This window comes from Pelmatolapia mariae, linkage group LG12 (assembly GCF_036321145.2).
Source record: "Pelmatolapia mariae isolate MD_Pm_ZW linkage group LG12, Pm_UMD_F_2, whole genome shotgun sequence".
In the NCBI taxonomy this organism is placed as follows: domain Eukaryota; kingdom Metazoa; phylum Chordata; class Actinopteri; order Cichliformes; family Cichlidae; genus Pelmatolapia; species Pelmatolapia mariae.
The window spans coordinates 25,366,985-25,394,402 of NC_086237.1; the positions used below are offsets into that span (position 1 = coordinate 25,366,985).

At 38.8% G+C, this 27,418-nt stretch overlaps 2 protein-coding genes across 5 annotated transcripts in view; one reads left to right on the plus strand and one right to left on the minus strand.

Moving 5' to 3' along the window:
- unc5ca (unc-5 netrin receptor Ca) overlaps nucleotides 1–21,697 on the plus strand; it is a 188,665-nt gene extending 166,968 nt beyond the window's left edge. For 2 of the 3 annotated variants that reach the window (XM_063489537.1, XM_063489538.1), the window contains 9 exons: nucleotides 2,058–2,275; nucleotides 3,830–3,965; nucleotides 4,535–4,622; nucleotides 7,693–7,861; nucleotides 10,343–10,576; nucleotides 12,196–12,345; nucleotides 12,543–12,707; nucleotides 15,858–16,036; nucleotides 18,250–21,697. In XM_063489537.1, the coding sequence (XP_063345607.1) occupies nucleotides 2,058–2,275; nucleotides 3,830–3,965; nucleotides 4,535–4,622; nucleotides 7,693–7,861; nucleotides 10,343–10,576; nucleotides 12,196–12,345; nucleotides 12,543–12,707; nucleotides 15,858–16,036; nucleotides 18,250–18,412 (1,502 nt within the window). In that variant the 3' untranslated portion in view covers nucleotides 18,413–21,697. The remainder of the gene's footprint in view (nucleotides 1–2,057; nucleotides 2,276–3,829; nucleotides 3,966–4,534; nucleotides 4,623–7,692; nucleotides 7,862–10,342; nucleotides 10,577–12,195; nucleotides 12,346–12,542; nucleotides 12,708–15,857; nucleotides 16,037–18,249) is intronic. The other variant, XM_063489539.1, reaches the window with a different exon arrangement.
- Nucleotides 21,698–22,119: 422 nt separating this feature from the next.
- Nucleotides 22,120–27,418, minus strand: part of bmpr1ba (bone morphogenetic protein receptor, type IBa) — a 51,438-nt gene continuing 46,139 nt past the window's right edge. For both annotated transcript variants that reach the window (XM_063489745.1, XM_063489746.1), the window contains 7 exons: nucleotides 26,565–26,661; nucleotides 26,324–26,462; nucleotides 25,584–25,776; nucleotides 24,698–24,995; nucleotides 24,400–24,575; nucleotides 24,178–24,308; nucleotides 22,120–24,092 (listed from right to left, as the gene is read on the minus strand). In XM_063489745.1, coding sequence (XP_063345815.1) covers nucleotides 23,967–24,092; nucleotides 24,178–24,308; nucleotides 24,400–24,575; nucleotides 24,698–24,995; nucleotides 25,584–25,776; nucleotides 26,324–26,462; nucleotides 26,565–26,661 — 1,160 coding nt within the window. In that variant the 3' untranslated portion in view covers nucleotides 22,120–23,966. The remainder of the gene's footprint in view (nucleotides 24,093–24,177; nucleotides 24,309–24,399; nucleotides 24,576–24,697; nucleotides 24,996–25,583; nucleotides 25,777–26,323; nucleotides 26,463–26,564; nucleotides 26,662–27,418) is intronic.

Sequence of the window (27,418 nt, forward strand, 5' to 3'; positions counted from 1 at the left end):
AAACAGCCTGGTGATAGAGAAAGGAAGAGAGTGATAGGCAACAGATGTGTGTGTGTGCGCGTGCGTGCATATATGTTAGTAGTGGTGGTGGGGGGGGGTGACAATGAAGGAAATTTAAAATTAGAATGGATGGACTCTTAGAGAGAACAACAGGTTTTCAGAGTCTGAGCCCAAAAAAATTATCGGGATTTGTTCCTTAATAGGTGACTGGTCTTCTTGTGATCTCAGTCCCAATTAAATCTTGAATATTTGCAGAATTTTCTGAGAGGGGTTTGTGTAGAAGTAAGCTCTGTTGTGCTTCTGCCCTTAGGGTAGCTTCTGTGCTTCTAACGTGGTTATAGCAAGATGGTTCTACAGAACTGTTACAGGGCTGCTCGAAGCACATTCACTTGAATGGCTTTGGTGAAGTTAAGTAAATGTCCGTCAGCAGAACTATCTAAAAGAACTGAGGCTAACATTCTAGCAGACAAAACATTGCTGTTACTGTGAGTGATATCAAAGCATTTGTAATTACTTAACTGTTAATTGTGTGATTAAAAAAACAATAGGTCAGTACTGTATGGATCCTAAAGAAGCCATGCATGAACCTGCTGTTGCTATGGTGGTTATAGCTACACTATAATTCAGTGTCTCATGCACTTTTATTACCATACAGTATTGATGTAGTGTGCATGAACCTTTTCACAATAAGCACAACAGAAAATCAACAGGAGAGCCTTACCTATCCTTCCCATGTATAGTGCATGTGGCACATGTTTATGGTGTGTGTATCAGTATGTGCTTTATAGTGTTCATGTTGTTGGTACACAAGGCACATTTGCATGTGCGAGTGCTTTTGTAGTACCAACCTGTGACAATGCACTAGTGTTTTATTTATGACAGTGCTTCTGTGTGTAAGTGGGCTGCTTGTTTGCTTGCAATACATCAAAAGAGTCAAGATTCCTCCATTAGCATACGTCAGCTGTGCCAGCTTAAGAAAAAGCAGGGTAAAAACATCAGGATATACAAAGACTCTAACACGTTTTGCAGCCTCAGATCAAACTATACAAGTCAAAGGATAGGGGTTTTTTTTATTCATTTGAATTTTACTGATTAGAAGTGACAGACTTCTAATTTTTTTAAATATAGTGTGTTAAACAGTTACTTTGTTTATGGGAGACTTTGTAACTTACTACATCTACAATGAAAGATGTAGTAAATCAGAAGCGTGTGATGACTAATGACATGAAAAACAAATGAGAGGCTCTGAATGTTATTCGAAGATCAAAGTGCCTTTGGTCTGAATTATGATTGAAATGACAGCATTCAGTGTATTTTCAAAAGTAACATAGTCTGATGATTTTAATAATGTCATAAAAATTGTTCATATAGTGTATCATCACATAAATGTATATTATGTATTGTACCTTTTCCAAATAGTGGAAAATAGATACATGGATGAGTATTAACACAAGTTGAATGTCGCTCTGTTTGCTATTTATTTATGAGACATGGTGATGTTTTGAAAAATATGCACTAATGTTATTTAGGTTTGGAAGAAAGTAGACTCTGACGAGAGTTTTAAGAGCTTATAGCACAGCTTGAAACTGAACTGTTGTGTTGTGAGATAGTTTTGATAATACACATGTTTAACTCCTGGAGGTTTGAGTGTTTTTTGAGGTGAAGTAGAAGTCTCTTGCTCTCTCTGTCTCTCTGTTCAGCAGCCATGACTAGTCCTTCATGCAGCCAGGTCATGCCCCCGTGTACAGCAATGTATTATCCCAGACACTGATAGCTTATCAGCAGCCTTGACTGACTCTTCTTACTCCCCCTTTTTCCTTCTCACTGATCTTGCTACAACTTCTACACATCTGTCCTCAGCTGCATGCACGCACGCGCACACACACACACACACACACACACACACACACACACACACACACACACACACACATTGCACTATACAACACCATAGATTTACTTTAGCTGGTCTGTCTTTCCCCTGAACCGCTCTGATACCATGTTGTAAATTCTCTCGTGCTTCTGTCTCTCTTCTTGTGTCAATTTTACCCCTCTAGCTGATTTGCTGACTGCTCCGCCAGACTTGACAAATGCAGCTGCCATGTATCGGGGTCCAGTGTATGCTCTTCACGATGTTTCAGACAAAATTCCAATGACCAACTCTCCTCTCCTGGATCCTCTTCCCAACTTGAAGATCAAAGTATACAACTCTTCTGGACTGGTCACACCTCAGGATGACCTCGGAGGAGACTTCACGTCTAAACTGTCTCCTAAGGTAGTGTTGCCCAACACTAATATCCTTGATCTTTTATCTTTTTTCTACTTTAAAGCATTTTGTGTGATCACAGTAGGCTATTGCCTCCTGTCTGTATTTAATCTGCAAGAGCAGTGTGAGAGATTCTACAGCACAGCACAGCTGCGCATGTCTTCCCAGTCACATGAAGACACTACACACCATTAGTATACATGCGGCTAAGTGCCCCACTTTCCCTCCCTGCTCTGTCAAATACATGGCATGCATACTAGAGTCAGTTGTCACAAATACAGATGAAACCGCTCAGTTTCATCACAGCACCTGTCCTCAGGCAGTACGAGGGCTGAACTCTCCATCTTTCAACTCTACAAATCAGTTGCCACCTTTTGATGATTTTATCTGTTTCTTTTTTTTTTTGTTTTTTTATAATTGATCGCATGCTGTGTCTAATGACTGACCTTGCCAAGGTAATTTGTGGATTTTTTTATTATTTATTTTGTTTGTTTTTAGGCTGACGTGTTCATCCTTAGTTTAGCGACGTTAGTTCTTCTCAACTTTGTGTGATGCTGGAGTAAAACAGTGAATATCAAATCCTTCATTTACATTTCACAGCCGGCATTTTGGTGAACAAATGCAGAGGAGGTCACATCTTTTACTAATCACCCTAAGGTGATCGTGCGTCACCCCTGTCCCCAGGCAGATGGAGGTCTTACCTGTGGCATCATAATGGACAGAAAAGGAACTTATGCAAGTAAAAAGCATAACTGATCAATAATTATGGATCATAATTGATCAATAAGTCAAATTTTAGAAGAAAAGGGACCGATTACAGTTCCATTGTAATTCTTGTCCTGACAAAAATCAAACTGAGATTGACACAGTGAAGCTTCTCTGGACTTTCATGAGATTTTTGCTTTTGCTTTTTCTTTGTTTTGTTTTGTTTTTGCTTTAGGCTACATATTTAATGTGATCCGACGCGAGGTCTTTCAGAGGAATTCAATCCTTTAAACCGCATTGCATTCTTTTTCTCCTTATGCATTTTTGAACCTCATTCACCCTTATAGCTTTAAGCTTCTGCATATTGCTTTTATGCATAACGGTGGACAATGCCTGCCCACATAAAAGGTCTATTAAAAAAAGATACTTATTACATGGTTACTCTAACATTGTTTGCAGAAAGAGTCACGCATCTATTCAAGTTCTTCTTGTTTAAAAGACGTGTAACAGAGCTTTCAAAAAGTAGTGTTTTCAAATGTGAATGTAGCTCTGCTGATTTGTAAGTGTGTACAGTGTGCATCTTCTTCCTGTGCTGCTGTGGGTTTTCTTTGGGAGCTTTGGTTTCCATCTACAGGCCTAGGACACGCATGTTAGCTTGAGCTCTTGGGTATGAGATAAACAAAACACTTAAAGTGCACAGGATAAAGCACTGTGAATGTTGCTGGTACTATAAAGTGCTTTGAGTGGCTAAGACTAGAAGATACTATATAAATGCCAGGCCAATTTGAATAGCATGTGTCATATACAATACTGTAATGTTTTATTAATATCACTGTTACTGTTCTTTTATCACCATAGGTAACTCAGTCCCTGTTGGATAACAGTGACACCATGAACCTTCGCAATCAGAGCTTGGCCCGAACACGAGATCCTTCCTGTACTGCTCATGGATCCTTCAACAGCCAAGGAGGACACCTCATTGTACCCAACTCTGGTAAACTTCCCACAAGTGTTTAATAGCAAAAAACGTTCCTGTGCAGTGACAAGACAGCAAACAGGGAGAGTTGTATCATTTTCTTTTGCTGATTAGTAACAGTAATCAGTAACAGCGATCACAGTAAAGTTAAGAATATGTGGCAATGTTTGTTTTAGTGATTTATTCAGATATATTTCCTCTACTGGCCTCTGACTACATTAGATACTTAAGTGTGTAAGTACATTTGTTGATACTGTTGCAGTCAGATTCATATGATTTAGTGATGAACCAAGATTTTAAAGGAAAAAAAGAATGAAGGAAAGCAGCAGCTGTATTCAGGTAAAAATGTGGAGTTATGTGACCTGTTGATGAAAAGCAGCTTTCAAAGGCTGTGAAATATTGCATTGTAATGGAGTATTTAAGACAAGGTTTTACATGGGTTGCCTTTAAAAACATTATCATTATGATTCATTACTTAATAAAGTGATGATGGGTTTCACATTCAATAACTCAGTTGTGCATGGTGAAATTGATAAATCCAGTGATGAAACTCATTCATTCTGCTTCCTCTGTCCTTCCGCCTGCAGGAGTCAGTTTGTTGGTTCCAGCGGGTGCTGTTCCTCAGGGCAGGGTGTATGAAATGTATGTGACTGTGCACAGGAAGGATAGCTTGAGGTAAGTTTTGTCTCTCTTTCCCCATTTTCTTTTCTTCTCTGTGGCTGTTTCCTTTCAATTGTTCCCTGCTGTCCTTATTTTTCTCTTCATCTCTGCATCTCCCTCTGTGTCCTTTTTTTGTTTGTTTGTTTGTTTGTTTCCTTTGTCTGTACTTCTCTGCCTCTGCCCAGATCAGTGGCTTCTTGTAACTGTTTGTATGGCTATGTGAGGAAGCTTTCATAGTGTGACACAGACTTACAATCTATAAGAAAGGGATATATTATAGTGTATTCACATATACCTTTTTTGTGATTCATTCAGCAGAGGTCAGTTGGTGGCACAATGCATATTATAATACCAGAATTAGAGTTAAGTTAAGCAGCTTAAAATGGAATATTTGACACATTAATTACTACCGACTTAACATCCTAATCTGTACACTAATCCATTAAATTTACATTGTTAATCAGGTTTTGATTCAGGACTATATTTAAATGTAAGGCTCTTAAGATTCATTACTTTGAAATATGCCAAACTACAGCAGACTGTTGTGCGACCAACTGATTGGTTTTAACTTCATGCTACATTATAAAGCCAAAGAACAGAGCTTTTGAAACCATATGTAGAGAGATCACTGCAACGACTATAACTAACAGATTAGTGGTTATTTTTGAGAATGCTTTAATCTTGTTACATGTTCTATAAACCCCCCCCCCCCCCCAAAAAAAAAAGTACATACATCATGTAGGTCGCTCTCTCTTTGTTAAAGTGACAAGTCACATTGCTTTTGATTCGGTTAAAAATTGATGTTCACCTTGGAATCAATACGGAGCAAAATCCATTCATATTTACTTGAAGGGGTTTTTAAAATGGGAATCTTAAAACCTGGATAAATACAACCAAGAGGGTCTAAATGACTATGGACAATGGAAAGACACAGTTTGAGTCATGTATATTGTTCCATGCATTCATTTTACAGTCTCTTCAGTCAGCAGCAGTCAATAAGAATTAGGCCCTGTGCAACATGCTGCAGTATTTCTAAGAGTCGAACATCTTTTCAGTCCTCTGTGTTTACGCAGAACATCACATAGCTACTTTTACTTACCTCAGCAACCTTTGCCTAAGGTGTCAGATTAACAACAAACAAAAGTCAAAGGATCTCTTGTTGTATTTGCAAGATAAAGGATACAGAACATCATAAATCAATAAAGCTGTAATTCATTAAGGGGTGACCTCAGCATTAGGTAGTTAAAAGGGTGCTATAGTTTCCCTCCCACTGTTTTTATCTTTGTTTTTTCTACCCATGTGAACCCTTTATGAATCAATAATGAGCCCCAGCAGCTGAATCGATAACACTGCTAAGGATTAGCTCTCCCTTGACACAAGGTGGGCTGAAAAAAAAACAACAGAAAAAAAACATTGTTAATATTTAGATCTATCTCCTCTATCTGTATGGCCTCATTCACAGTCAATATATGGCTTCGGGAAGATGAGGGATAATGGATTGTACTGGCATTTGACTTGTATATTTTTTGTGTTTACTGCGAGTGTTGTTTAAGTATCTGGTTTTAATTTTCAGTTTACAAATGAGACTGCTATGTATGATCTTGTGGATGTTGAAGTTTTCTGCTGCAGTACTGAGGCATACATTAGTTAGTGTGTGCTTGAGGTTCCAATATTTAGATGTATAAAAAGCACAAGAGTGTATGATTGTAGCCTTTTATTTTCTGCCCCGTGAGCTGCAAGCTATTGAATCCAACTGAGGCTGACTACACAAATCATTCTCCAATAGAGTTTGTTTTTGCTCTGTTTTTCTTCTGTTCTCTAAGTTTTCTCATCTATGCAAAGGTAATCTATTCCCCTCACACGTAAATGTCCAGCTTTGTACTAGTGCATCTCAAAAAATTAGAATATTGTGGGAAACTTGTTTTTTCTTTTTTCCTAATTCAACTTAAAAGGTAAACAGCCGTTTTAATGATAATGATGGCTTATAGCATGAAAATCAGAAACCTGGTATCTAATATTATTAGATTATTTTCTATGATCAATCAAAAAAGGATTTACAATACACACATGTCCAATTCTGAAAAGTATTTTAATTTAGTCTACACTGCTTTAACACAAATTACTGCATTACTGCTTGTGGCATGTAGGCAGTCAGTTTGTGGCCCTGCTGAAGTGTCATTGAGGGTGCTTTGATAGTAACCTTTGACTTATCTGTGTGTTTTTTTTAAGTGCATTGTCATCGTTTTGACAATACTCCATAGATTATCTATGGAGTTCAGGTCAGGTGCGTTGGCTGGCCAATCAAGCACCGTAATAATACGGTCAGTTGGTAGTAGTTTTGTGTGTGCAGGTGCCAAGTCATGCTGCAAAAGGAAATCGGCTAAGCTTGTCAGCAGATGGCAGCATGAAGTGCTCTAAAGCCTCCGAGTAGATGCCTCAGTCCTCTCCTTGTGAAGCTCTCCCAAGTTCTTGAATTGACTTTTCTTGACAATCCTCTCAAGGCTACGGTGATCCCTGTTGCTTGTGCACCTTTTCCTTCCAGTCAACTTTCCATTAATACACTTCGATGCAGCGCTCTGCAAACAGACTTCCTTTTCAGCAGTGACCCTCTGTGGCTTACTCACCTTATGGACAATGTCGATAATCATCTTCGGGAGAATTGTCAAGTCAGCAAGCTTCCCCAGAATTATGGTTGTGAGTACGCAGTTAGACAGAGAGATGCACAGTGTTTAAACTGACTGAATAGTAATTTACTCAAAATTACATAATCCAAAAATTTGAGATACTAGTTTTCTGATTTTTGTGAGCAAAAAAAGGCTTAAAATATTTCTCTTTATCCACAATGAATATGGACTATTTAAGGGTATCAATATATTAAGATTAGAATAGAATTAGAATATATGAAGATTCTTTATCCTTCTTTATTCTTTGTCCAAAATATTAACAAGGTAAAAACAAAACACAGACCTGAAGGGAGTCAATTTAGCTTTGTGCGATTGAAGCTCGCACTAGCTGGTATCCGACAGCGCAGCCCTCCTGTTGCTCTTTTCTGTCATGTCACCTCAGTGTTATCTGTGTTTCACAGACCCCCAGTAGAGGACATCCAGACAGTTCTTAGCCCAGTGGTGAGCTGTGGACCTCCAGGAGCCCTGCTGACCAGACCAGTGATTCTCACCATCCACCACTGCGCTGACAATGTCCAGGAAGACTGGCTCATACAGCTGAAGAATCAGCTGGCCATGGGAGAATGGGAGGTGAGCGTTCAGCTTTGTGTCCTTTTTGTTTGTGTGCACTATTTATGTTCCACTGTTTTTTAGAGAGTTGCAACATACAGCTTTTGAAAAAGAAAAGCTGTCGCCGTGTTGCCAGCTAATGAAAAATTTAAATTTCCAACGGATGTGAATACACAGAGATGCACGTGTACAGTAAAATTTTCTAAATGTGAAAAAGTCTGCAAATAATTGTTTACACAAAGTAATGGCAAACTTGCCCACAGCCATAGCCAAGTAAGTGATATGCAGTCATTTGCACGGTACACACACAGCATATAGAGGAATAACCTGAATTACACATACACTCTGTGTATTCAGTGAGCGAGAGAGAGGAAAAGAAGGAGAGAAGGAGAGAAAATTTGGTAAACAGAAATTGCCTACAGGCTAGTAGACAAGCAGGGGGTTGAAGACTCCTATCAGAAGCAATTTGTTATGCTTCTGCCATCCTCCTCTTCTCTCATCTTTCTTCTTATGTTTCTATCTCTCCTTTTTTTCTATCCTTCTCTTCCTCCCTCCTCCCGTGTCTCTCAGCATGAAGTCTCTACCTCAGCAATCTATTGCGTGTGTCTGTGTGTGTGCGCATGTGTGCATCCTTGTGTGTGGGTGTGGGTGATAAGACTGTCTTGCAGCATCACTGTGTCTACAAGGCGCCCGTATGCTGTCTTCTGTTGCTTATCACAGCTCAACACAATGTCTTTGCACAATTAGCCATGCATAAGACTGTGTGTGTGTGTGTGTGTGTGTGTGTGTGTGTGTGTGTGTGTGTGTGTGTGTGTGTGTGTGTGTGTGTGTGTGTGTGTGTGTGCGCGTGTGTGTGCGTGTGTGTGCGTGCGTGTGTGTGTGCGTGTGAGAGTGAGAGAGATTCACAGAAGAGGCTCGGTGCAGAGTGGTTAAAAAAAAAAGAGAAAAAAACAAGAAAAATGAAAAGTGGAATTTCATCAGGAAGTCGATTTGTTTTTCTTTTATTGCAGTAGAACATCCATTTCCCATCACAAAGTTTTCCCCAAAAGAGTGAGAGGAAAGGTAATTGAATTCCCCTCATATCAGGGGGGAGCAGCCACAGTTGTGATTACCAGTAATAACAGATTCCTACCATACTGCTTCCTGACCTCTTTGTATTGATTCAGCTCATCTGTAGGAACACAACCCCGCATGAACTGTGATTCAATACTCAATATTTGTATCACACGTTAACGGAGTCACACAAGCAAACATGGATATCTGCACAACTAATTGCGGATCCAGTGGTCACATAATAAGAACACAGATAGCCTGTGCATCCTCCGTTAACCAAGAGAAACGCATGGATTTACCATAACTCAGGCTGCGACAGAGAACTGTAGAAATGATATGAGCTACAGCCAGCAGATATCCCACAGCGGGATTGGACACACTTCACAGACAACCTCTTTAACCAAGTCTCATCATTCTCCCGAAGTACACATTGATGTACTTCTACAAGTATATACAGCAAATACACTTACAGTGTGCTAAAAGAGATTTATATTCTATGTTATATTCATGCGTGTTGGAAAAACCTTCTTTTTTGTTGTTAAACTACAAGCAGTGTGTCACATACTGTCTTTTTGCAAGTAACAACTCAACAATAATAACTGTGCTTTTTTTACCTTTTAAAAATCCTCTAGAGTTAAGAAAACCTCTTAACTCAATTTGCATAAAAACAAAAACAGCAAACAAACCTGTTTATAGGAGTGGAATGCATTTGAAATAAACCGCAACCTTGCTTACTTATGGGCTGTTTGCATTAGTGGAAAAGCTTCCAAATGCAGGTGCTGTCAGGTTATGTTAACAGACAGAATGTGGCTTAATGCCCGTAAATTCTCAAATAAAGCCTGTACTCAAATAACAGCCAGCTTTTAACAATAGTGGTCTGTATGACCAAACGAAGGACAGCCCTAAAAAAAAAAAAAGGTGGGAAAACAAGATTAACCAGACCATGGCTCACTTTGTAAATTCACTTTGCAAATAATCTACATTTTCATGGTCTCTTTAACAATACTCTGCTCTATATTGATCACAGTTTATTGTTATAAGCCAAACACTGTTGTCACGCACAGTTTTGCTCAACGTGATCCTACTGTGACATTTATCTCAGGTTTAATGCTGATTAAATCCACCGTTTTGCTAAGAAAAATAAAAAAAGCTCTTCAGATGAGAAAGGAAATTATGCCTATGAATGTCTGGAGCAATTTTAATATGAAACAGATTGAGCAAATGTTAAGTTTAATTTGACAACAGCAACTATCGTGGATTTAATTTATAAGGTGGCCTTACTTAAACGAAAGAACTCTTTGATTGAGATGAGTAAAGGCTCACATGGTATTTCAACAGTACTGTGTTAAAGAACTTCCAACATTGCATTCACAGTCACCCGTCATAGGCACAAAATGGTTCTGTGTATAAAAAAAAATTTCCCCTTTTTTTTGTATCTGGTTCCTGAAGGATGTGGTTGTAGTGGGAGAGGAAAACTTCACCACCCCCTGCTATGTGCAGATGGACTCAGAGGCATGCCACATTCTGACAGAGACACTGGGGACGTACTGCCTGGTGGGCCAGTCAATTGGCAAAGCAGCTGCCAAGAGGCTCAAGCTGGCTGTTTTTGGGCCCGTTTCCTGCACAACTTTGGACTATCACATCAGGGTCTATTGTCTGGATGATACTCAAGATGCACTCAAGGTAAAGAATTGAAGCTAAATAAATCCCAAGCCAAGTAGTATTTTTTCCACTTGTGTTTTAATAGACATATTAGATAAATAGAGTACGTATTCACCCCCAGTGCCTTGAATAACACCGAAGGCACTTGATACTACTATCGGCTAAAAGTGTTGCTGCATTTATTAGTGCTGTGAGAGATTTAGCTCTCTCTTGGACTACCCATACTAAAATGCTTCCATGATAATTTACATTTGAAAAGAAATGTATATATAAGCATTTGAACAGAAAGGGCTTCACAGAGTCATAAATAGAAGCTTCTGCACCTCTTGTCTTCTGGAAATGAGCTAAGAAGGAGTAAACAACACAGGGTCAAGCAATGTCAAAGCAGCAGTGCTGCTGAATTCAAACAAATTCAAAGCACTGGAGGGACCATCTGATATGGGAGATTAACAGTGGTAATTTATGCATGCAATGTTAAGTCAAGTGTCAGTGGCACACAGCCATGCACACTCTTGCACAAACATAAACAAACACTTAGTTTTACCAGTTCAAACAAGCAATTGTAGCTCTAATTGAGAGTTCAGAGGTGTGCTTTTCTTTTCCAATGATGAGGACTTTGTTTAGTATAATTGATAGGCTGGCGTTTCACAGGGGAGGTCTCTGCTGTATATCTACAGTAGAGCTTCCACGTTCGAAGTTGATGGAAGGAGGAATTGATTATTTTGAAAAGGTTGTAGGAGGCATCAAAATTCAAACGGATAACTTATTATAAATGAGTGCTTCTGTGTGTATTTTCAAGAGCCAGTTAATATGGCTCAGATATAATTCTGTAGTATTCTCTTGGTGTGAACTTACCCAACAATACATACAGATGTCTTTTTTTATTAGGGTCAGTAAAAATCCCCACAAAATAAAAAATAACTTTGGTACTTTCGTAGTGTTTTCTTCCCTGCACAGTTGGCTAAACAATGAATGGAGAGTGTCATTTTTATATTGAAATCAAACACAGTGCGTTGCAACAAACAATCCACAATAAGTACTTTGCTTCACCTTTAGATCTGGAGTGAGGTTGTCCTTTCTCATCCTTCATCCTTTGAAGCTAGACAGGCTTTACTGCTGAATTTAAAACTAGATGCAACAACCATCATAAAAGACGAAAATGTAATCATTAGTAATAGGTTTATTCTTTTAGTGTATTAAAGCCCAGAGTGTAAGCAATATGATACATTGAAGTCATCTTTTAATACCAATAGAAGTAATTTAATTTTACCATATTGCATTAAAGATATGCTTCATTTCCTCATATCTCAAAACAGCAGTACATTGACTGGTGGGGCATTATTAATCAAGGATTTTATTGAGCCTCTTAATGTGTCTTTTCAGTTCAGTGCGTTTAGCAAAGCAAAGCTTTGCTTAAAATCAGGACATACAAGCATGGAGATGTGTGATGATATCTCATTAAATCTTTAATGCATTTTAGATGTTTTATGGTGCCTTATGTGCAGTAATTTTGCAAATTAAATCAAAGGTCTTATACATTCTCTAATGTATAAAAAATGGTCCAGTGAGTGAGATGAAGCAGAGGGAAACCTGGAGAGTAAATATAAAGTTGTTATTTCTTTATGTGGGGTTTTGTGTAGGAGGTCCTTCAGATGGAGACCCAGATGGGAGGAAAGCTTCTGGATGAGCCAAAGACGCTGAACTTTAAGGACAGCACACATAATCTGAGGCTGTCCATCCATGACGTGCCAAGCACACATTGGAAGAGCAAACTCATTGCAAAATATCAGGTAAGAGGGATACACATGTAGATGCACTTTGACATTTAACAATTCTATACAGGCAACAAAATCATTTACGACCTCAAATGGCGACAGAATTTCATTTTTATTATAAAAATCTGGGAAACAGTAGTACTAGTTTGTGTACCTGGAAAAACAATTTTGCAAAAACATGTATTTATTTTCTACGTTTGTGCATGCTGTAGGAGATCCCATTCTACCAGGTTTGGAGTGGTAGTCAGAGAACTCTTCACTGTACCTTCACCCTGGAGAGATTAAGCCCAGCCACCACAGACATCAGCTGCAAACTGTGTGTACGGCAGGTAGAAGGAGAAGGACAGATCTTTCAGCTCAGCAACACATTGGAGGAGGTAAGCTTGTAGAAATTTACATATATATTGGGGGCGACTGCGTGCTGTCCACTAATCAGAATGTTGTTGGTTCGATCACCATTTCCTACAATCTGCATGCCGCAGGGTAGGCTACCTGGGCAAGATACTAAACCCTAAAATTGCCCCGGATGTATCATGGGTTTGCGTCGTTGTGTGTCTGTGTGTGCATCGCTTGAAGAAAGCGCTTCATTTAATTTAACATTTACATACATCAAAAGTGCTATAACACAGTTTATACTGCTTGCATGTGCAAGATAGCTGCAGACAGCAACATTAACTCCCACTGGCCAGGGATGGAATAAACTAATACATGCTGAAACATGCTGAATGAGTAATACAGAGAGAGAGAGACATTTCTTTCTACATCCTTGCTTCCTAACCTCTACATTCTTGTACAAAAGGTCCTAAAGTCACTAAGTTTTTTCACTGTCTGTCAGACAGTCAGGGTTTCTGCTATGGTTCTGTGACTCTGTTCAATCATTCATACTAGGGCTAGAGGTCACACAACACAAGTTGAATAACTCCTCTTTGATTTTGCTAGGCCATTTTACCATGAAGTCACTGAATGTGTGCGTGTCTGTGTGTGAATGGCTTTGGTCGGAGGTCAGTCCATTCTTTTTAAATGTAACGGCTTCAAATTCTCCCATAGTGGTCAGGGTAATAGCACTGTACTTTAGAATGGGTTTTTTTCTCTTTTTTTGTAGGTAAGGTAAGGTGGCTTAGAAGAATGGATGTTTCTCTTATTTTTCTTTTACTATTTGCAAAAGTACTTTTGGAATAGCGGGAAGAGTTCCACATGTTCAGTGTTCCTCAGCAGTACTTGCTGAGCACAACATTGTAAATGAGTGTAACCCAGAAAAGACATTTCTTTGAGGTTAATGAAAATGACACCATAATGTAAAGAATATTTAAACATCAAATGATGAAAGAATAGTCATATTTCTCCATTTATAAAGGCAATACTGCCTAGATTCGCAGAAGCAGCCACACATCTATCAACCACCCTTGCATCACTTTTAAATCATCCAGTCCATACTATACCCAGCTGATAGTAGACTTCTAGGGCAATACTGAAATGAATATTTGACAGTTTCTTTTTTAAAAATCATTAAAAATATATCATTATAATCAACTTTGTGATCTAATTTGAAAAGTCTAAAAGTCACAGTTTCTGCTTGGCAGTTCTGTGCTTTAGTTTTGCAAGAAAACGCAGATACTGATGTTTTTGATATAGTTGTAGTTTGATATAGTCTGCAAGTATTTGGACAATGACACCGTTTATGTAAATTTGCACAGTGGATTTGATTTTGTGGCAACTGTGTGCTATTGCAACAGATTTTAAATTTTAAGTTGCGGTCCATTTGAAATAAGCCATTACATAATTGCTTTGATCTAACCTGGGTCACATTTGACAGCTGGAGCTAAACATCTAAGTACTTTAACTCCATGTCTGTTTGTGTGTGCTGCACATTAAGCGAAATGTTGTAGATCCTCAACAATGTTAAACAATGAAAAGCAAAGCAGATTTAAAGCATTATTTCAACAGAGATGTCCCGTTGCATCAGTCATTCAGTCTCCAGCAGCAGAGAGCTTTCTGCCATAAATTGAGGCTAAGTAGATGCAGTAAATAGTAATCATTCACATCAACAGTGGCTGTTGTTGTTTCCCTCTGCCAAGCAACATTCATTAGGCTGCTGCCTCCTTTCAACCCAGGAGTGGCAGATTAATGGGATGAAGGTTTAGAAAAGAGACAGGGATTGACAGTGAGAGGAGAGAGTGCTCGGGAGCAGATTTTTGTGTTTGTTACACTCTTGTATTACTTAGGAGACACCAAATGTAATTGGTCACACCAAAGGCAAGCAGCAAATAGAGACAGCCAGGCAGAGATGTGGGTGAACTAGAAATATGATGAATTGATCTTCTTCATGGTTCTTACATGAATGCACATTTTCGTCTATAGAACCATCCCCATCCTGTGTCACTATTGCAAAAGATGTACTGTATGAGTCTGGGGATACGACAACATTTCTCTTAATGAATAACTGCATTTAAAAGCTGAAGCACTTTTGTGCAAAAGTCTTGAGCCACCATTTCTTTCTGTTTGCTTCCATAGAGGCAGAGCAACATCTCCAGGCTTTATTCAAGCCCAAACAGGCATCAAGGGAAGAAGCAGTGTTGTGACTAGACATAACAGACAAATTAGCAAAAAACAATTTTGAATTGTATCTTTAGGCACTTTGTCACTATCAGCCTGTCACAAAAACTCATTTCCCTCATTTCATTTGTGTAAACTCTGAAAAATGCCAACCAGTTTAACAGGCAGAAAATAGTATTTATGCACCAATAAGGTGATTCGCAAAAAAACTATTACCTGAAAATTTGGCATGACTCGATGATGTACAGTTTGTCCTCAAAAAAGCTGAGGAAAGTAAAGAACAAAAGAAGTGGTAGGCTAAAAAAAACAACAACAAATAGGACACACAGGACCTGAGAGATGCATCTGTCTTCCCAGTTGATTCACCTGCCGTTCACTGAAACAGTCTCACCATGGGTTTTATGTAGTGGTGAAAGCAAATTTTAAATCTTTGCTTCAGATCATCATCAGCATGTGCAACTAGTGCTACAACTAGCGATGTCGGGGATCTTATCAAAACTGAAAACAGAAGAGTACCATCAGACATTGATTGACCCTCTATGCAGTATCAAGTGGAAAGCATCTGATTGGCTTCATTTTTCAGCATGAGATTGATCCCAAATGCCCTGCCAGTACACTGAAAGCATACCTGGATAGAGAAACACACAATGGAACTCTGTCACTTATGGACTGGCCTCTTCAGAGCTCGGACCTCAACATTATTGAAGCAGCGTGGCTAAAACATCTTGACTGGAACAAAAGACAGCCAACATCCAAAGAAGAGCTTTGAATCTTCTTCAGAATGCCTGGAAAACTATTCTTGAAGACTACTTAAAGAAATTACAAGAAAGCTTGCATAAGAGACTTCAAAATCTGTTGAAGAATAAAGGTGGTCATACCAAATATTGACTTTCAAGCTTGCTGGAATTACACAAACAAAGAGAGAGAGGGAGCCTTTAAAATAACAACTGACCAGTTTCTTTCTGTCTTTTCAGGAGGTCCACTGTATAGACACATCCCTGATGGACCCTGCCAGTAATATTACAACTTTAGTGGGGCCCAACGCCTTTCGGATTCCTTTATCCATCAGACAGAAGTTGTGTGGAAGCCTGGATGCACCACAGACCAGAGGCAATGACTGGAGGATGCTGGCCCACAAACTCAACCTTGACAGGTGACACTTGGCATTTGTTTTATGGATGCTTCTCTTAGTTGTTTTACTTGATTTGAGTCCTCATTCAGGCTTAATAATAGCCTGTTTCATCTCTTCACCAGAAGAAAATCACAGAGAATCACTTGTTGCACTCAGTAGAAATTAACTGATCAAGTCCTTGAACACCTTTCAGTATTTTGAACCTGCATCTCTTCAGAATCTCTCTTGGGCAAAGCAGCACTGCTGGACTCCTGATTAGTAAATTAAAAGGACATTTCCTCTTTGGATTTAACTCACAGGTAACATCCGCAGAAACTCTGTGTGCAGATGTGTGTCCTAATGATTTAGACTGGAGGTTCGTTTACCAGCAGCTACCGAAGCATAGCCAGATATTGAGAGGATAATTGGGCACAAGTGCACATCATTGTCCCAGCAGGCAGCCAGCTCATGAAGCAGTGTGTTGATGTGGGCACCAAATGTTCCTCATCAGTGGGCGAAAAAGCTAGCCAAATTGTTGTTTACTTCCACATTTCCACTTAAAAAGGTACTCTTCAAAAGGACCACGATGAAAAGGTCTAACAAAGGAGTATCATCTTCTCTCCCCGCTGTTCTAGTGGCTGCTACGTCATTTCCGTTTTATTTCGTAGTGTTACTCATGATCTGCGGTCACAGTCATTATTCCTTACATAACCTTTTCATGTATATATAAATGATGAGACCTCAAATGTACCCGCTCTGGCACACGCAGAAACACTCAGAAAGTTTAGGAGTTTTGATCCAATGCAGTGAAATGGCTTTAAAACAAATGCTGGAAACTCACACACAAAAGAAAAGGCCAATCTCAGCTGTCGAGTTCATTTAACAGCAGGATACTCCTTATCGCATACTGCAGGCAGATGGAGTCTGACGCAGAACATGAAACAAAGGGAAACAAAGTTGGAGAGAAAGTAATAGGAATTTATTTATTAGACGTTTTGAACGAGAGAACTGTGAAAAATTAAGAAAGTCTGTAAGAAGAGAAACAGATTAAAATGAGGAGTATGGGGATGAAGGGATGTTTGTGGTTGCATTTAAACAGCACCAAAGCTCGCCAGAGTATGCCAACAGTACAATCACAGGATTTACAGAAGAACAAAAAGCTTCGGTTTTACCCCGTGAAGCTCAATCTCTGGCTTTTGCACTTCAAAGAAGAAATTGAGATTTTTGTCACAGATGTCTCAGACTTTTCCTCTGCAGCCACTGTGTACTTTGACTCGCCACGGTTTAGTTCTAATGCAATAACATTTTCTTCCCCCACATTTGTCTAAAATATTTTGAAGTGAACATAGGTAATAAAAATGTCCAAAAAAAAGGAAATTAACCTGTCAAATTTCATTTATGCTTCCTTACACCACAGCTGATAGCAAATGGTATAGAGGACCCGATAAAGTGTATTTCTTTATAGTAAGTTCTTCTGTCTGTGCTGCTTTATTGTGCGATAGTCTCAAGCCTTGAAGAGGGAAATAATTCATCACCTTTGCTCCGCACTATGTTAAATAGAAGTTTCAGAGTGTTTTATATTATATGTTATGCACTTAGAATTTCACATTAAAAAGCTTTTTTTTTCATCACACATTCCACATGGGCTGATAAAATAATCAGCATCAATCATTACATATTATGCATGCTGTATAAGCTGTCCTGCTTTTGGCCAACATGTACTGTCTCATGAATATTGATGGGTTGATTGGTCATTGCAGACTAGGTCAAGTGTAATGTTTCTGTTTTACAATGTGAATCATGGAAAATGGTTCAGCTAAAGAAAAATGGGCGTTCCATATTTTATTTATTTATTTTTTTTACCTCTGTCTAAATATCAAAATTCATAATGACATTAACATCACTGTAGATAACATAGGCTTGTTTTACTTTCTCCACATCTCATGTGTGCTTTCTCAATGAGGAGGGTCATCTAAACTGTCTGTACTGAGTGTCCAGCAAGTGTATTTGAAACCCGTCCCTGACACATCTTTTAAAGTTTTGGATGAAATCTGTCTTAGCGATTAGACAATGAAGCCATTCACGTCACACTGCTGAGTCATTCACTGCTCATGCTTTTCAGAGAGCAAATTTCAAATATTCCAATTTAATCTTTTAGAAATAATTTGGAATTGGAATTCATCTTTGTCTGTTGCATAATATTGACTTATCTATGCTTTGTCACTCACCCCCTCACTCCTTAATGTTCATTTCAGATACCTGAACTATTTTGCCACCAAGTCCAGTCCAACAGGCGTAATCCTGGATCTCTGGGAGGCCCAACATTTCCCTGATGGAGACCTAAATGAACTGGCCACTGTGCTGGAAGAAATGGGTCGCCACGACAGTAGCCTTGCCTCCATGACAGCGGAACATTGACGAAACACTGCAGTTACCATGACAATGGCAGAGCTCTGGAGATGATTACGCGTGAAGTCTCGATGGCTGATCCTGCAGCGAGGGCAACAAACCAATTAGCAACAGAAAAGTTGCCACTGTGGTGACGGAGCACCGATTAAATACCATGGTAATCATGCCGACATGGTAACAGATAGGAGAGGCACCTTAACTGCTGTGTGCTGGAACTATCTATGTATCTTTGTATGTGTATTTGCGAAATGTTGCAGTGTCGTATGTGACCGAAAGAGAGATAACCCTACCTATCTATCAGGAACACAGAAAAACATACACACGCCTAAAAAAAAGCAAAAAAAAAAAAAAAAAGCTTGTCCATAGTAACACTGGTTGTTCTCTTGTTGTTACTTTAATATTGAACAAGGAGAAGCAAAGAACAAGAAGCAGCAGAGAGGTACTGACCTTGGAAACCTCTGTAGGAATGGAACAGAATCATAAAGGGAAAGAAGGTAAACTGATTACAGAAGAGTGGGAGAAGGTAGAGTGAGGAAACGGAGAGAGTGAGTTAGAGACTCTTAAGAAAGATGGGCGCAAACACAGAGCGAAGCTAAACTGATTACAAAAGAGAGGGAGGACATAAACATAAAATGATGGAAGCGATGGCAGGTGATCATCTGAACGGAAAACAGATAATGAGAGAGGGGGATAAAGAAGTGACTCTTCTCTTGTGAGCCTCGGCTGTACGTGTTTGCCAGTACAGTTTGTCGTCTTTATATCGTTTCTTAGGAAACGCTCTATGAATTCTGCTGTCCATATGTGTGGATCATTTCCTGATACAAGAATGAGTACAAAGTGACTGTCAATCAAGGGTCCTGACCAGAAACAAGCCCGAGACAACAACAACTGTCCCCTTTGGGTTATTATCATAAAGATGGTTCCAATTTGATGTTGATTAAGATTAAGGCTTTTTTCAAAAATACCATCAAAATCTTTCAGGTCAGAGAAAAATGAACACAAAAGCAATTTAACTTGCTTCCAATGCCTCTAATGTTCTTTTTTTTTTTTTTTTTTTTTAATTCAAAAAGCCAGTCCAAAGATAATTATGCTGCTGAAGGATGCAAGAATAACTTTTTTTTTTAAATAATCTTTTTTAAGGTAAGATTTCAAGATTTCATGTATGATAATCATGTAATGATTATTAGGTAAAGCTCATCATCATGCACAGTACATTGCAGTAAAGCATCTAAGACTTATTTTGAAAGAATCATTGCTTTTTCAAATTTTTAAATAAATAAATAAATACATTAAAAAAAACACGATCCAGACAGGAAAAAGCCACAGGAACGGCAAACTCAAAACTACAAGTGCATCTCAAACCACTGAGAGTCTCAACATAATCTGCACTAATGCTGCTTCTCTATTACTTAACAACCACCAGATGACCACATCCTCAAACCCAGAAGTGTCTCTTTTAGACTGTTGGGGCTTCTTTCTGGACAGACGGACAAAGCCAAAAAAATAAAATAAAATAAAATGGGGGGGGGGGGACGACATAATTTGATTTGAATGCAGGAATTATATGACAGTGAATTAAATGCAGCTCATCTACTACTAATATACCGATTTTAATCAATTATATTCCAGTTTCCTTCAGTTGTTTTATCTGCCATCAGGCCACATGTGGCATTTCATTTGTGATCGTCACCATGACTTTGCTGGTCACTAGCACCATCCAGTGGCCTTTGATAAATAAGAGCATTTTAAGTGTTTTCATTTTTATTTTATTTTGATTGTGTAAATACATGCTTATCATTATGTTCATTCTAAAGACCTTTTATTACCACGTATTTTTGTTCATTGTTCATTATTATTTACATAAACTTTTTTTTTGCCAGCTTTATTGTGTTTATATGCGTGACACTTATGAGGGGAATCTGCATCAGTTACTTAGCAGCTAACATTCCAGTCATGGTGTATGTATGACAAAGTTACAATTTACAGGTAAAAATCATATAAAGGGAGATATGTAACATGAAGTGTAATATATTTGTGTTTGCAGAACAACTTGCATAATTACAATTGGCCCTGAGAGGGGAAAAATTCAAAAACTGGAGCTAGGTATTTCCATTTTGAATTATGGAGAGACGCCATATGAAACTGAACATCAGGTATGTAGAGGAGACAAAAAGGGAGGCAGAGGTCAAGTTTAACACTGGTACAAAAGGTCAAGTATTTACCTTGGTCATGACAGATTTTATCTTATAGCTGCCCGCTCAGGAGGAAACCTTGAGATATTGATTTTTCACAAAGATTTTCCTTTCTTTGTACAGTTGTTCAAATATGTGCGACTTTAAGATTCAGACCTCTTGTATCAGTGTAAAACCAGCTGTAAAAGTACGTGTGGTTTGATTTTGCGTAGCTCACAGCAGGAAAGGTGTACGGTTAACTGACAGAGTGGATGTTTTGTATGTTTTCAAATGTAATAGGTGATGTCATATGTGAGGAAGTAAAAGGGATGGGAAACCTTATGAGGATAAAAGCCTAAAATATTTTAGTCATCAGCTGAAACAAACATGAACCCAAAGGTCATGACAATGCCTCTTTTATACAATTTGATCATCGACATCACTGACAACTTTAAAGGCTGAATTCAGTCATACAACATCTATTTTTTTGAACTACGACATTAGGAATTGTTTAAAAAAAATTTAAATAGCATAGCTCCACCTCAGATTTGAAGTGTACAGTTTACCAGAAGAATAGATTTTCTGTTAAAAAAGCAAAAGCGAGACAAGGGAGGTTTTCATGAGGAGAGCACGTGTAGGCCTCCAGGAGATGATCCTTCATGATGTGAAAATGAAGAAAGTAGTATTAAGATATCTAAGTATGTAAAAAAAATAATATTTTCTATTTCCAGTGTGTACAGTTGTGTACTGTCAGCTATATTTGGCAAATTTCTGAATATGAAAAAGCAGTACAGTTAATAGTTTGTATGTTTGATTTTTTTAATTTAAGTTTTTCTTTTGTTCCTTTTTTGTAAAAGCAGTGTCTACTATGCAAACTTGGCATTGGTTATCATGATAGAAGTCTTTATCTAGAGCTGTCCTTGTAAGTGCACTCCTGGTTTTACTATCGGGAGTGATTTGATTTGATTAGTGTGGGATAGTGTTGGTCCATTTTAGCTAATTCTGGCACGCTTCATGAGTCTTGCTCAATCTTGCTGAATGCTTGCCTCTCTATCTCCTCTAATTGTTCTCTGTACAAAGTGTAAGAAAGAATTTTTAAGACAATTAATAAATTATATTTATAAGCAATGCTGAAAACCTGTGGTGCATTTGGTGGCTTATTTCAACACAACTTTTACTTGCGTGTAATATCCCAACTTGGTCAGAAATCCGATTTGTAGCGCATGAAAAAAGATATTTTTCATTTGCGATACTTATTTTTCTTATGATTTCTGTGAAATTCACATTTACATGCTCCAGACTCAATAATTTGTGGGATAAAGAAGCCTGAAGGGGAGGAAATTGAAACGGAAAATCCTTATGGTGTCACTGTTTAACATGCTGTGTGCTCAGCAGCACCAGTGGGTTGTAATGAGGCATGCTGCTTTTTTTTTTTTTTTTTTTCCAACAAAGAAAATATGGAGCGCGTGTCTTAACAGTGAGAGGCAATGACTTGTTAGTATTCACCTCATTCAGCTACCACAAATTGAGCATCAGCCATTTGGATGAGTGAAACACTTTATTGGGGGGGAATGTTCAACCTTTTACTGAATAAAAACACGACTTTCTCTCACGGACAACTACAGCAGATACAGATCAAATAAGGCACAACACCCAAGAGGAAAGAAAGGGTATTTACTGTATATCACAACAAATCTGCCACACCAAAACCTCCATCCATAAGAAAAACGCTGTCGTTTTGTTGACAAGAGCAAGATTGAAATTCAGTGACCTCTGAAGGAAATGAAAATGGAAACTGAGGAATTATGAAAGCTAAAAAATAAAATAAGCCAGTCAGAGAAATCTCAACTGGCACTGACGTCGTGACAGCACACCACTGTGGATGACCTAACAAGCCCCCTAACTGTGATAACTTTTTACCTGGAGAAATATGTCATCATGAAGTTTCCCAACAGTGGAATGTTTCTATGTGAGAGTTTGAGTTAATGGAGGAACTTGCCTAATAGAAACTGACTTGATCAGTGCCAAAGTGCCATTTGCGTTCAACAGAACTGGTTTATTATACTGAAATAGTTTAACATTAACGTACATGTATAAGGCGGCTTGTAACTAGGAACTAAAAATTTCATAGAGTCAACAAGTTAACTTCTTGTGGTTTAATATTGTGGGTGAGGCTTGGGTGCTTTCTTGAACCAGCCAACTTCTTAGTGCACTCTTTCACTATAAGGGCATACTGCTAAACCCACTGCATCTTTTCATTGCGGGAGCCACAGTCATTGGGAATTAGTGAATAATAACAATGAGCCGTGACATGGCAACTTTTGGCACCCCTAAACTAACAAAAATCCACACATTTATAATGGATCATTAGATAATCAAGCAAAACTTCACCTTACAGCTTGTGTGAAGCAGTTTCAGATTGTGTGATAGGCCTTCCTTCCTGTACTTGCTCTACAGTGGCTATGGGGGGCACTGCTCTGCTTTAACCATTCCACTGGTGAAACGCCGCCTCTTCCGAGGCAGGTTTTATTTTTAATACATGTCCCAAAGAAGCCTAAAGAAACACAGAGGTCATTAGAGCCCCAATCTAGATTTATTTATACATATTAACTTATTTATTATTATGTTGTTGTTTTTTTACAAATTACCTTAAAGTTGTACATGGAAAACGTTTGGTATTCTCATTAGCTCACAAAACAAATTTACCTTTTCTTTAGTGTCTACAAATGGTATCACCATAATCGAAACTTGTACACCTTCAAAATATGTTTATTTCTGTCACAGTGTCACTTGTCATAACAAAGAGCAATTTAAAGCTATTTAAAAGTGACAAAAGTGTATTCAATCCAAGGAAGTGTTTAGAAAGGAGGTGTAATGCTGCAATAACAGATTGCCTTGACGCACATCCCTTCGGTTCTTTTAATCAGACCTTCATCTACGGGTAAGGTAGCTTTCACAGAAAGCAATCATATAGTCTTCCACTCTCTGGTCAGTAGCCTGTTTGTGTATCTCAGCATGTACAGTGCCAAGTCAAACTCAAGTCTCTTTCTCCAAGGCCTTTGGAGCATGTGAACAGGAACCTATATCTGGCTTTAGAGTCTTCACACTAGTCGGAAATGTAATTGTCTCATCTTCTTTGAAGGACAGAAGAGGGCCATGCACAGTTAGTTCTGATTGTTTTTGAGGGGACTTTGCAGATTTCTGGGCATTTGAACTCAAAGTATGTCATCATGGGATCCCCCAAGTGATCTTCTGCTTCATGTTCCCCCTCCTTTTCCCCCAAAAAAACAAGCAAACAAAAACCCCCCCCCCCAGCTTGTACGGCCTGGAATAGAGCCAGTGTTAGTACCTGCCTTTTGTATGCGTGTAAACACACACCAGGCAGTGCTTTCTCACAGCTTGATATCCTGTGATTCTGACATTTTGGCAAGTGTCTTTTTGACCCGTAGGGCTGTGAGGCGGCAGGCTGGATTGTGGGCCCAGCATTCTGTCATCAGCTTTCCCATCTGTCTCAAACACTGAGGAAACACAAACTTATGTTACAGAGATTGCCGATTTGTTCGTTTCTGCAAGAATAATGTAGAATATTTTTCCATGTTTTACCTCATCGCTGGTCCATCGATTAGGAAAGGATGGTCGTAGCTTCTTGATGCAGACCACCTCTCTCATGTCTTCATATGAAGGGTCTGTTGGAACCAACTCATGGTACGGTAACTGGTACTCTTCAAGGATTCCTACAATAAATATGTTACAGAAGAGTCACATTCCTCTCTGATGCCGTTTAGCTTTTAGAAGGTGTTACAACTATTTATTCACTCCATTTACCTCCTGAGATGCAGCGACGTGCAATCTCCCAGAGAATGAGCCCAAAACTGTACATGTCAGCCATGATGTAAGACTGAAAGTGACTTCTGTTCAAAGTCTCTTCCAGAACCTCTGGAGGCATGTAGCGCTTTGTACCGACTCTTGTATTGGGGGGAATATCTACTTCATTTGTGTCACTAAAGAGTCAGACATCAAAGTAATAAGGATAAATAATTTAGGACAAAAATTACTTTAAATACATGAATTCCGATATTTATCATCATTCATCCTAAATAGAACACATTCATGAGAAATTCACCTGATAAACTTGACAGCCAGTCCTAGGTCAGCTATACAGCAGGTCCCATTTCTTTTCACAAGTATGTTCTTACTCTTCAGATCCCTGTGAGCAATGGCAGGTTTGCCCTGGGTGCCAAAGATCTCTGTGTGGAGGTGACAGAGTCCTGACACAGAGGAGTAGGCCAGTCGCAGCATAGCTTTATTGTCTAGAGTGGTCGATTTGAGGTAGTCATACAATGATCCATTTTCATGGTAGTCAGTTATTAAGTAGAGTTGGGTCCAAGAGCCAGTTCCTTTAATATCTGCAGCTATAAAACCTGTGAACAGGGGGGGAAAGGGATGTATGAAACACAAAGAAAGATGGACCTTAACATTCAGCAGTTTCCCCCATTGCTGAATTTCATGGGAGTACAGAACAATTTCTGACATATATACTGTGGGTTTTTTGGTTCTTTTCTTCTTCACTGACCGCTGTTTGAGCATTGACAATATGTGGGAAGCTGTGCAGAAAACTGATCTTTCAGTGAGTTTGGGCAGTTTTTCACTAATATCTGCCATTTTGTGATATCATATTTCAGGATAACAAATACTTATAAAGACAAAGTTAATGCTGCAATACAGAGAAGGCTCGCACAGTGTGCAGTGTGATGTAGCATCAAAAACGCACTGGAACACCAACAACGACATGCTTTCAATAACTGACAGTTTGACTTAGGACTGTTTAGCATGGTGCTATTATATTACTGATACGATTTATTTTTTTTTAATTTGCCCCTTTACATCTCCTTTCTGTGCACCTTTTTTGATTTAGCTGAAGACAAAGAGCAACACATAACACTGAGAAACAAAGAAATTCTCACATAAGTGCAGAGACAAGGTAGTAAGTACTAGACAAACAGACTCACCCAGTATGTTCTCATGTCTCATTAAGACAGTCTGGTAGATTTCAGTCTCTCTGAACCAACTCGCTTCCTCAGTGGTGAAGAAAACTTTAACAGCTACCTTTTCTCCCCTCCACCTGCCCATCCACACCTCTCCGTATCTCCCCTTGCCTATCTGCTTCACCATCTGAATCTGCTTGGCTATCGTTCTCTGGACCTGAGGAGAAGCAAAAAAACAGAAGGAAATGCTTAGATAAAATCTGACCCATGTGTTTCATCACATCTGTCATATTCCTTCAGAATTAAAACTCCAGTTTAAGGTTAAGTGAACGTCAGATGTGGGAGCTATGAAGTAAAATCAGGAATGGTACTGTTTTATTGTGTCTTGGCACATTTCTCAAGGTTTACCCAAGATTAAAAGAAGTCCCCCAAAACAAATACTTGTAACTTGTAGCTATAACAGTGTCTTAATTACACACAGAAATTAAATACCGATATTGCGTCAATGATGCACACATTATTTGCAGACTGTCGACACATTTGCCAAAAAGGTCAAACACCCAATAAATGCATTTTCTAAAAACATTGCAATAATACCAAAATTTGATATCATGTGGGCATATAAGTATCAAATGTACAACTATTACACACCCTGATGTTAGAAAAAAAAATAAAATGAATTTGGACCAAAGTACCAGGATGTTCACATCCATGAAGCATCTTTTTGATTTAACTGGCACTTAGATGTAGTGAGTGTGTCTCACCAATAGAGGGAGCCCTGAGCCTGAGCCAGAGCTTTGTGATTGCTCTATCAAGTCTTTCAGAGATTCTCCAGGGGGAATGTATGTCTCATCCTGTTCTAGACCAATGCTGTAGCGAGGACGAGACTCCTGTCGTTTATACCTGTAAAATATCACAATATGTCAATTTTAATTATTCACTAAAGAGAGGTTCAATAAACCCTAATGAAGTTTGTTTTACTGTTTCATTGTAAGATGTAATTACCTGACGTAGCAGAAAATAATAATGACAGCCAATATAAGGGTGCATACAGTGACTGAAATCAACAAGGCCACATGGTGGATCTTCCCATCTACGTAGACTAGAGGGGGAGGATGAAAGAAGCATCAGAAATGTTTAAAGTCATGAAAAGTCATTTATCAAATTCCTCATCTAAGTCAAACGCAAAAAATTCTTGCATGTCAAAATGCAATAACTCTCTTTCTACTCCAGAAACGTCACATTAAAACACAGAAAAAACAAAGAATTTGAAATTTCCAAAGTGCCTCATGTAAAGGAAACAAAAAGGACTAAAGTACAGTAAATCGTGTACAAATCATATTTCACTCATCAATTTTTCATTTTCTTCTGGCACACACTTTCTTCCCTCAAGGCCCCAGTCAACAGCGGGAGGAAGCCCTCGACCAAGTCGATGAATTCCCCTCCTGATCCCCTATGATAGGGTTTCAGATTGATGAATCTGCCCTCAGTGTCTGCTGGGGCCTGTGATTTCCCTGGGAATCTAGGCTTACTTTCTCTCAAACACACGGAAAGACTCTCTCTCTCTCTCCCTCACTCACACACACACACACACACACACACACACACACGCACACGCACACACACACACACGCACACGTACACACACACAGGCAGTCTAATTCTGAACACGATGAGACATCAGTTTGCTCTTGACACGCCAGGACGGTTTGACACCGTCTCCTTCACTTGAGCCTCCTTTGACTCAATGAAAATGTCATGTCTCTGTCTTTTATCTCGTGTGTTGTCACACCATCAGCCACAGTTCAGGATCTTGTATCTATCATTGTAACTGCCACTGCCAAACTGGAAAACTACTT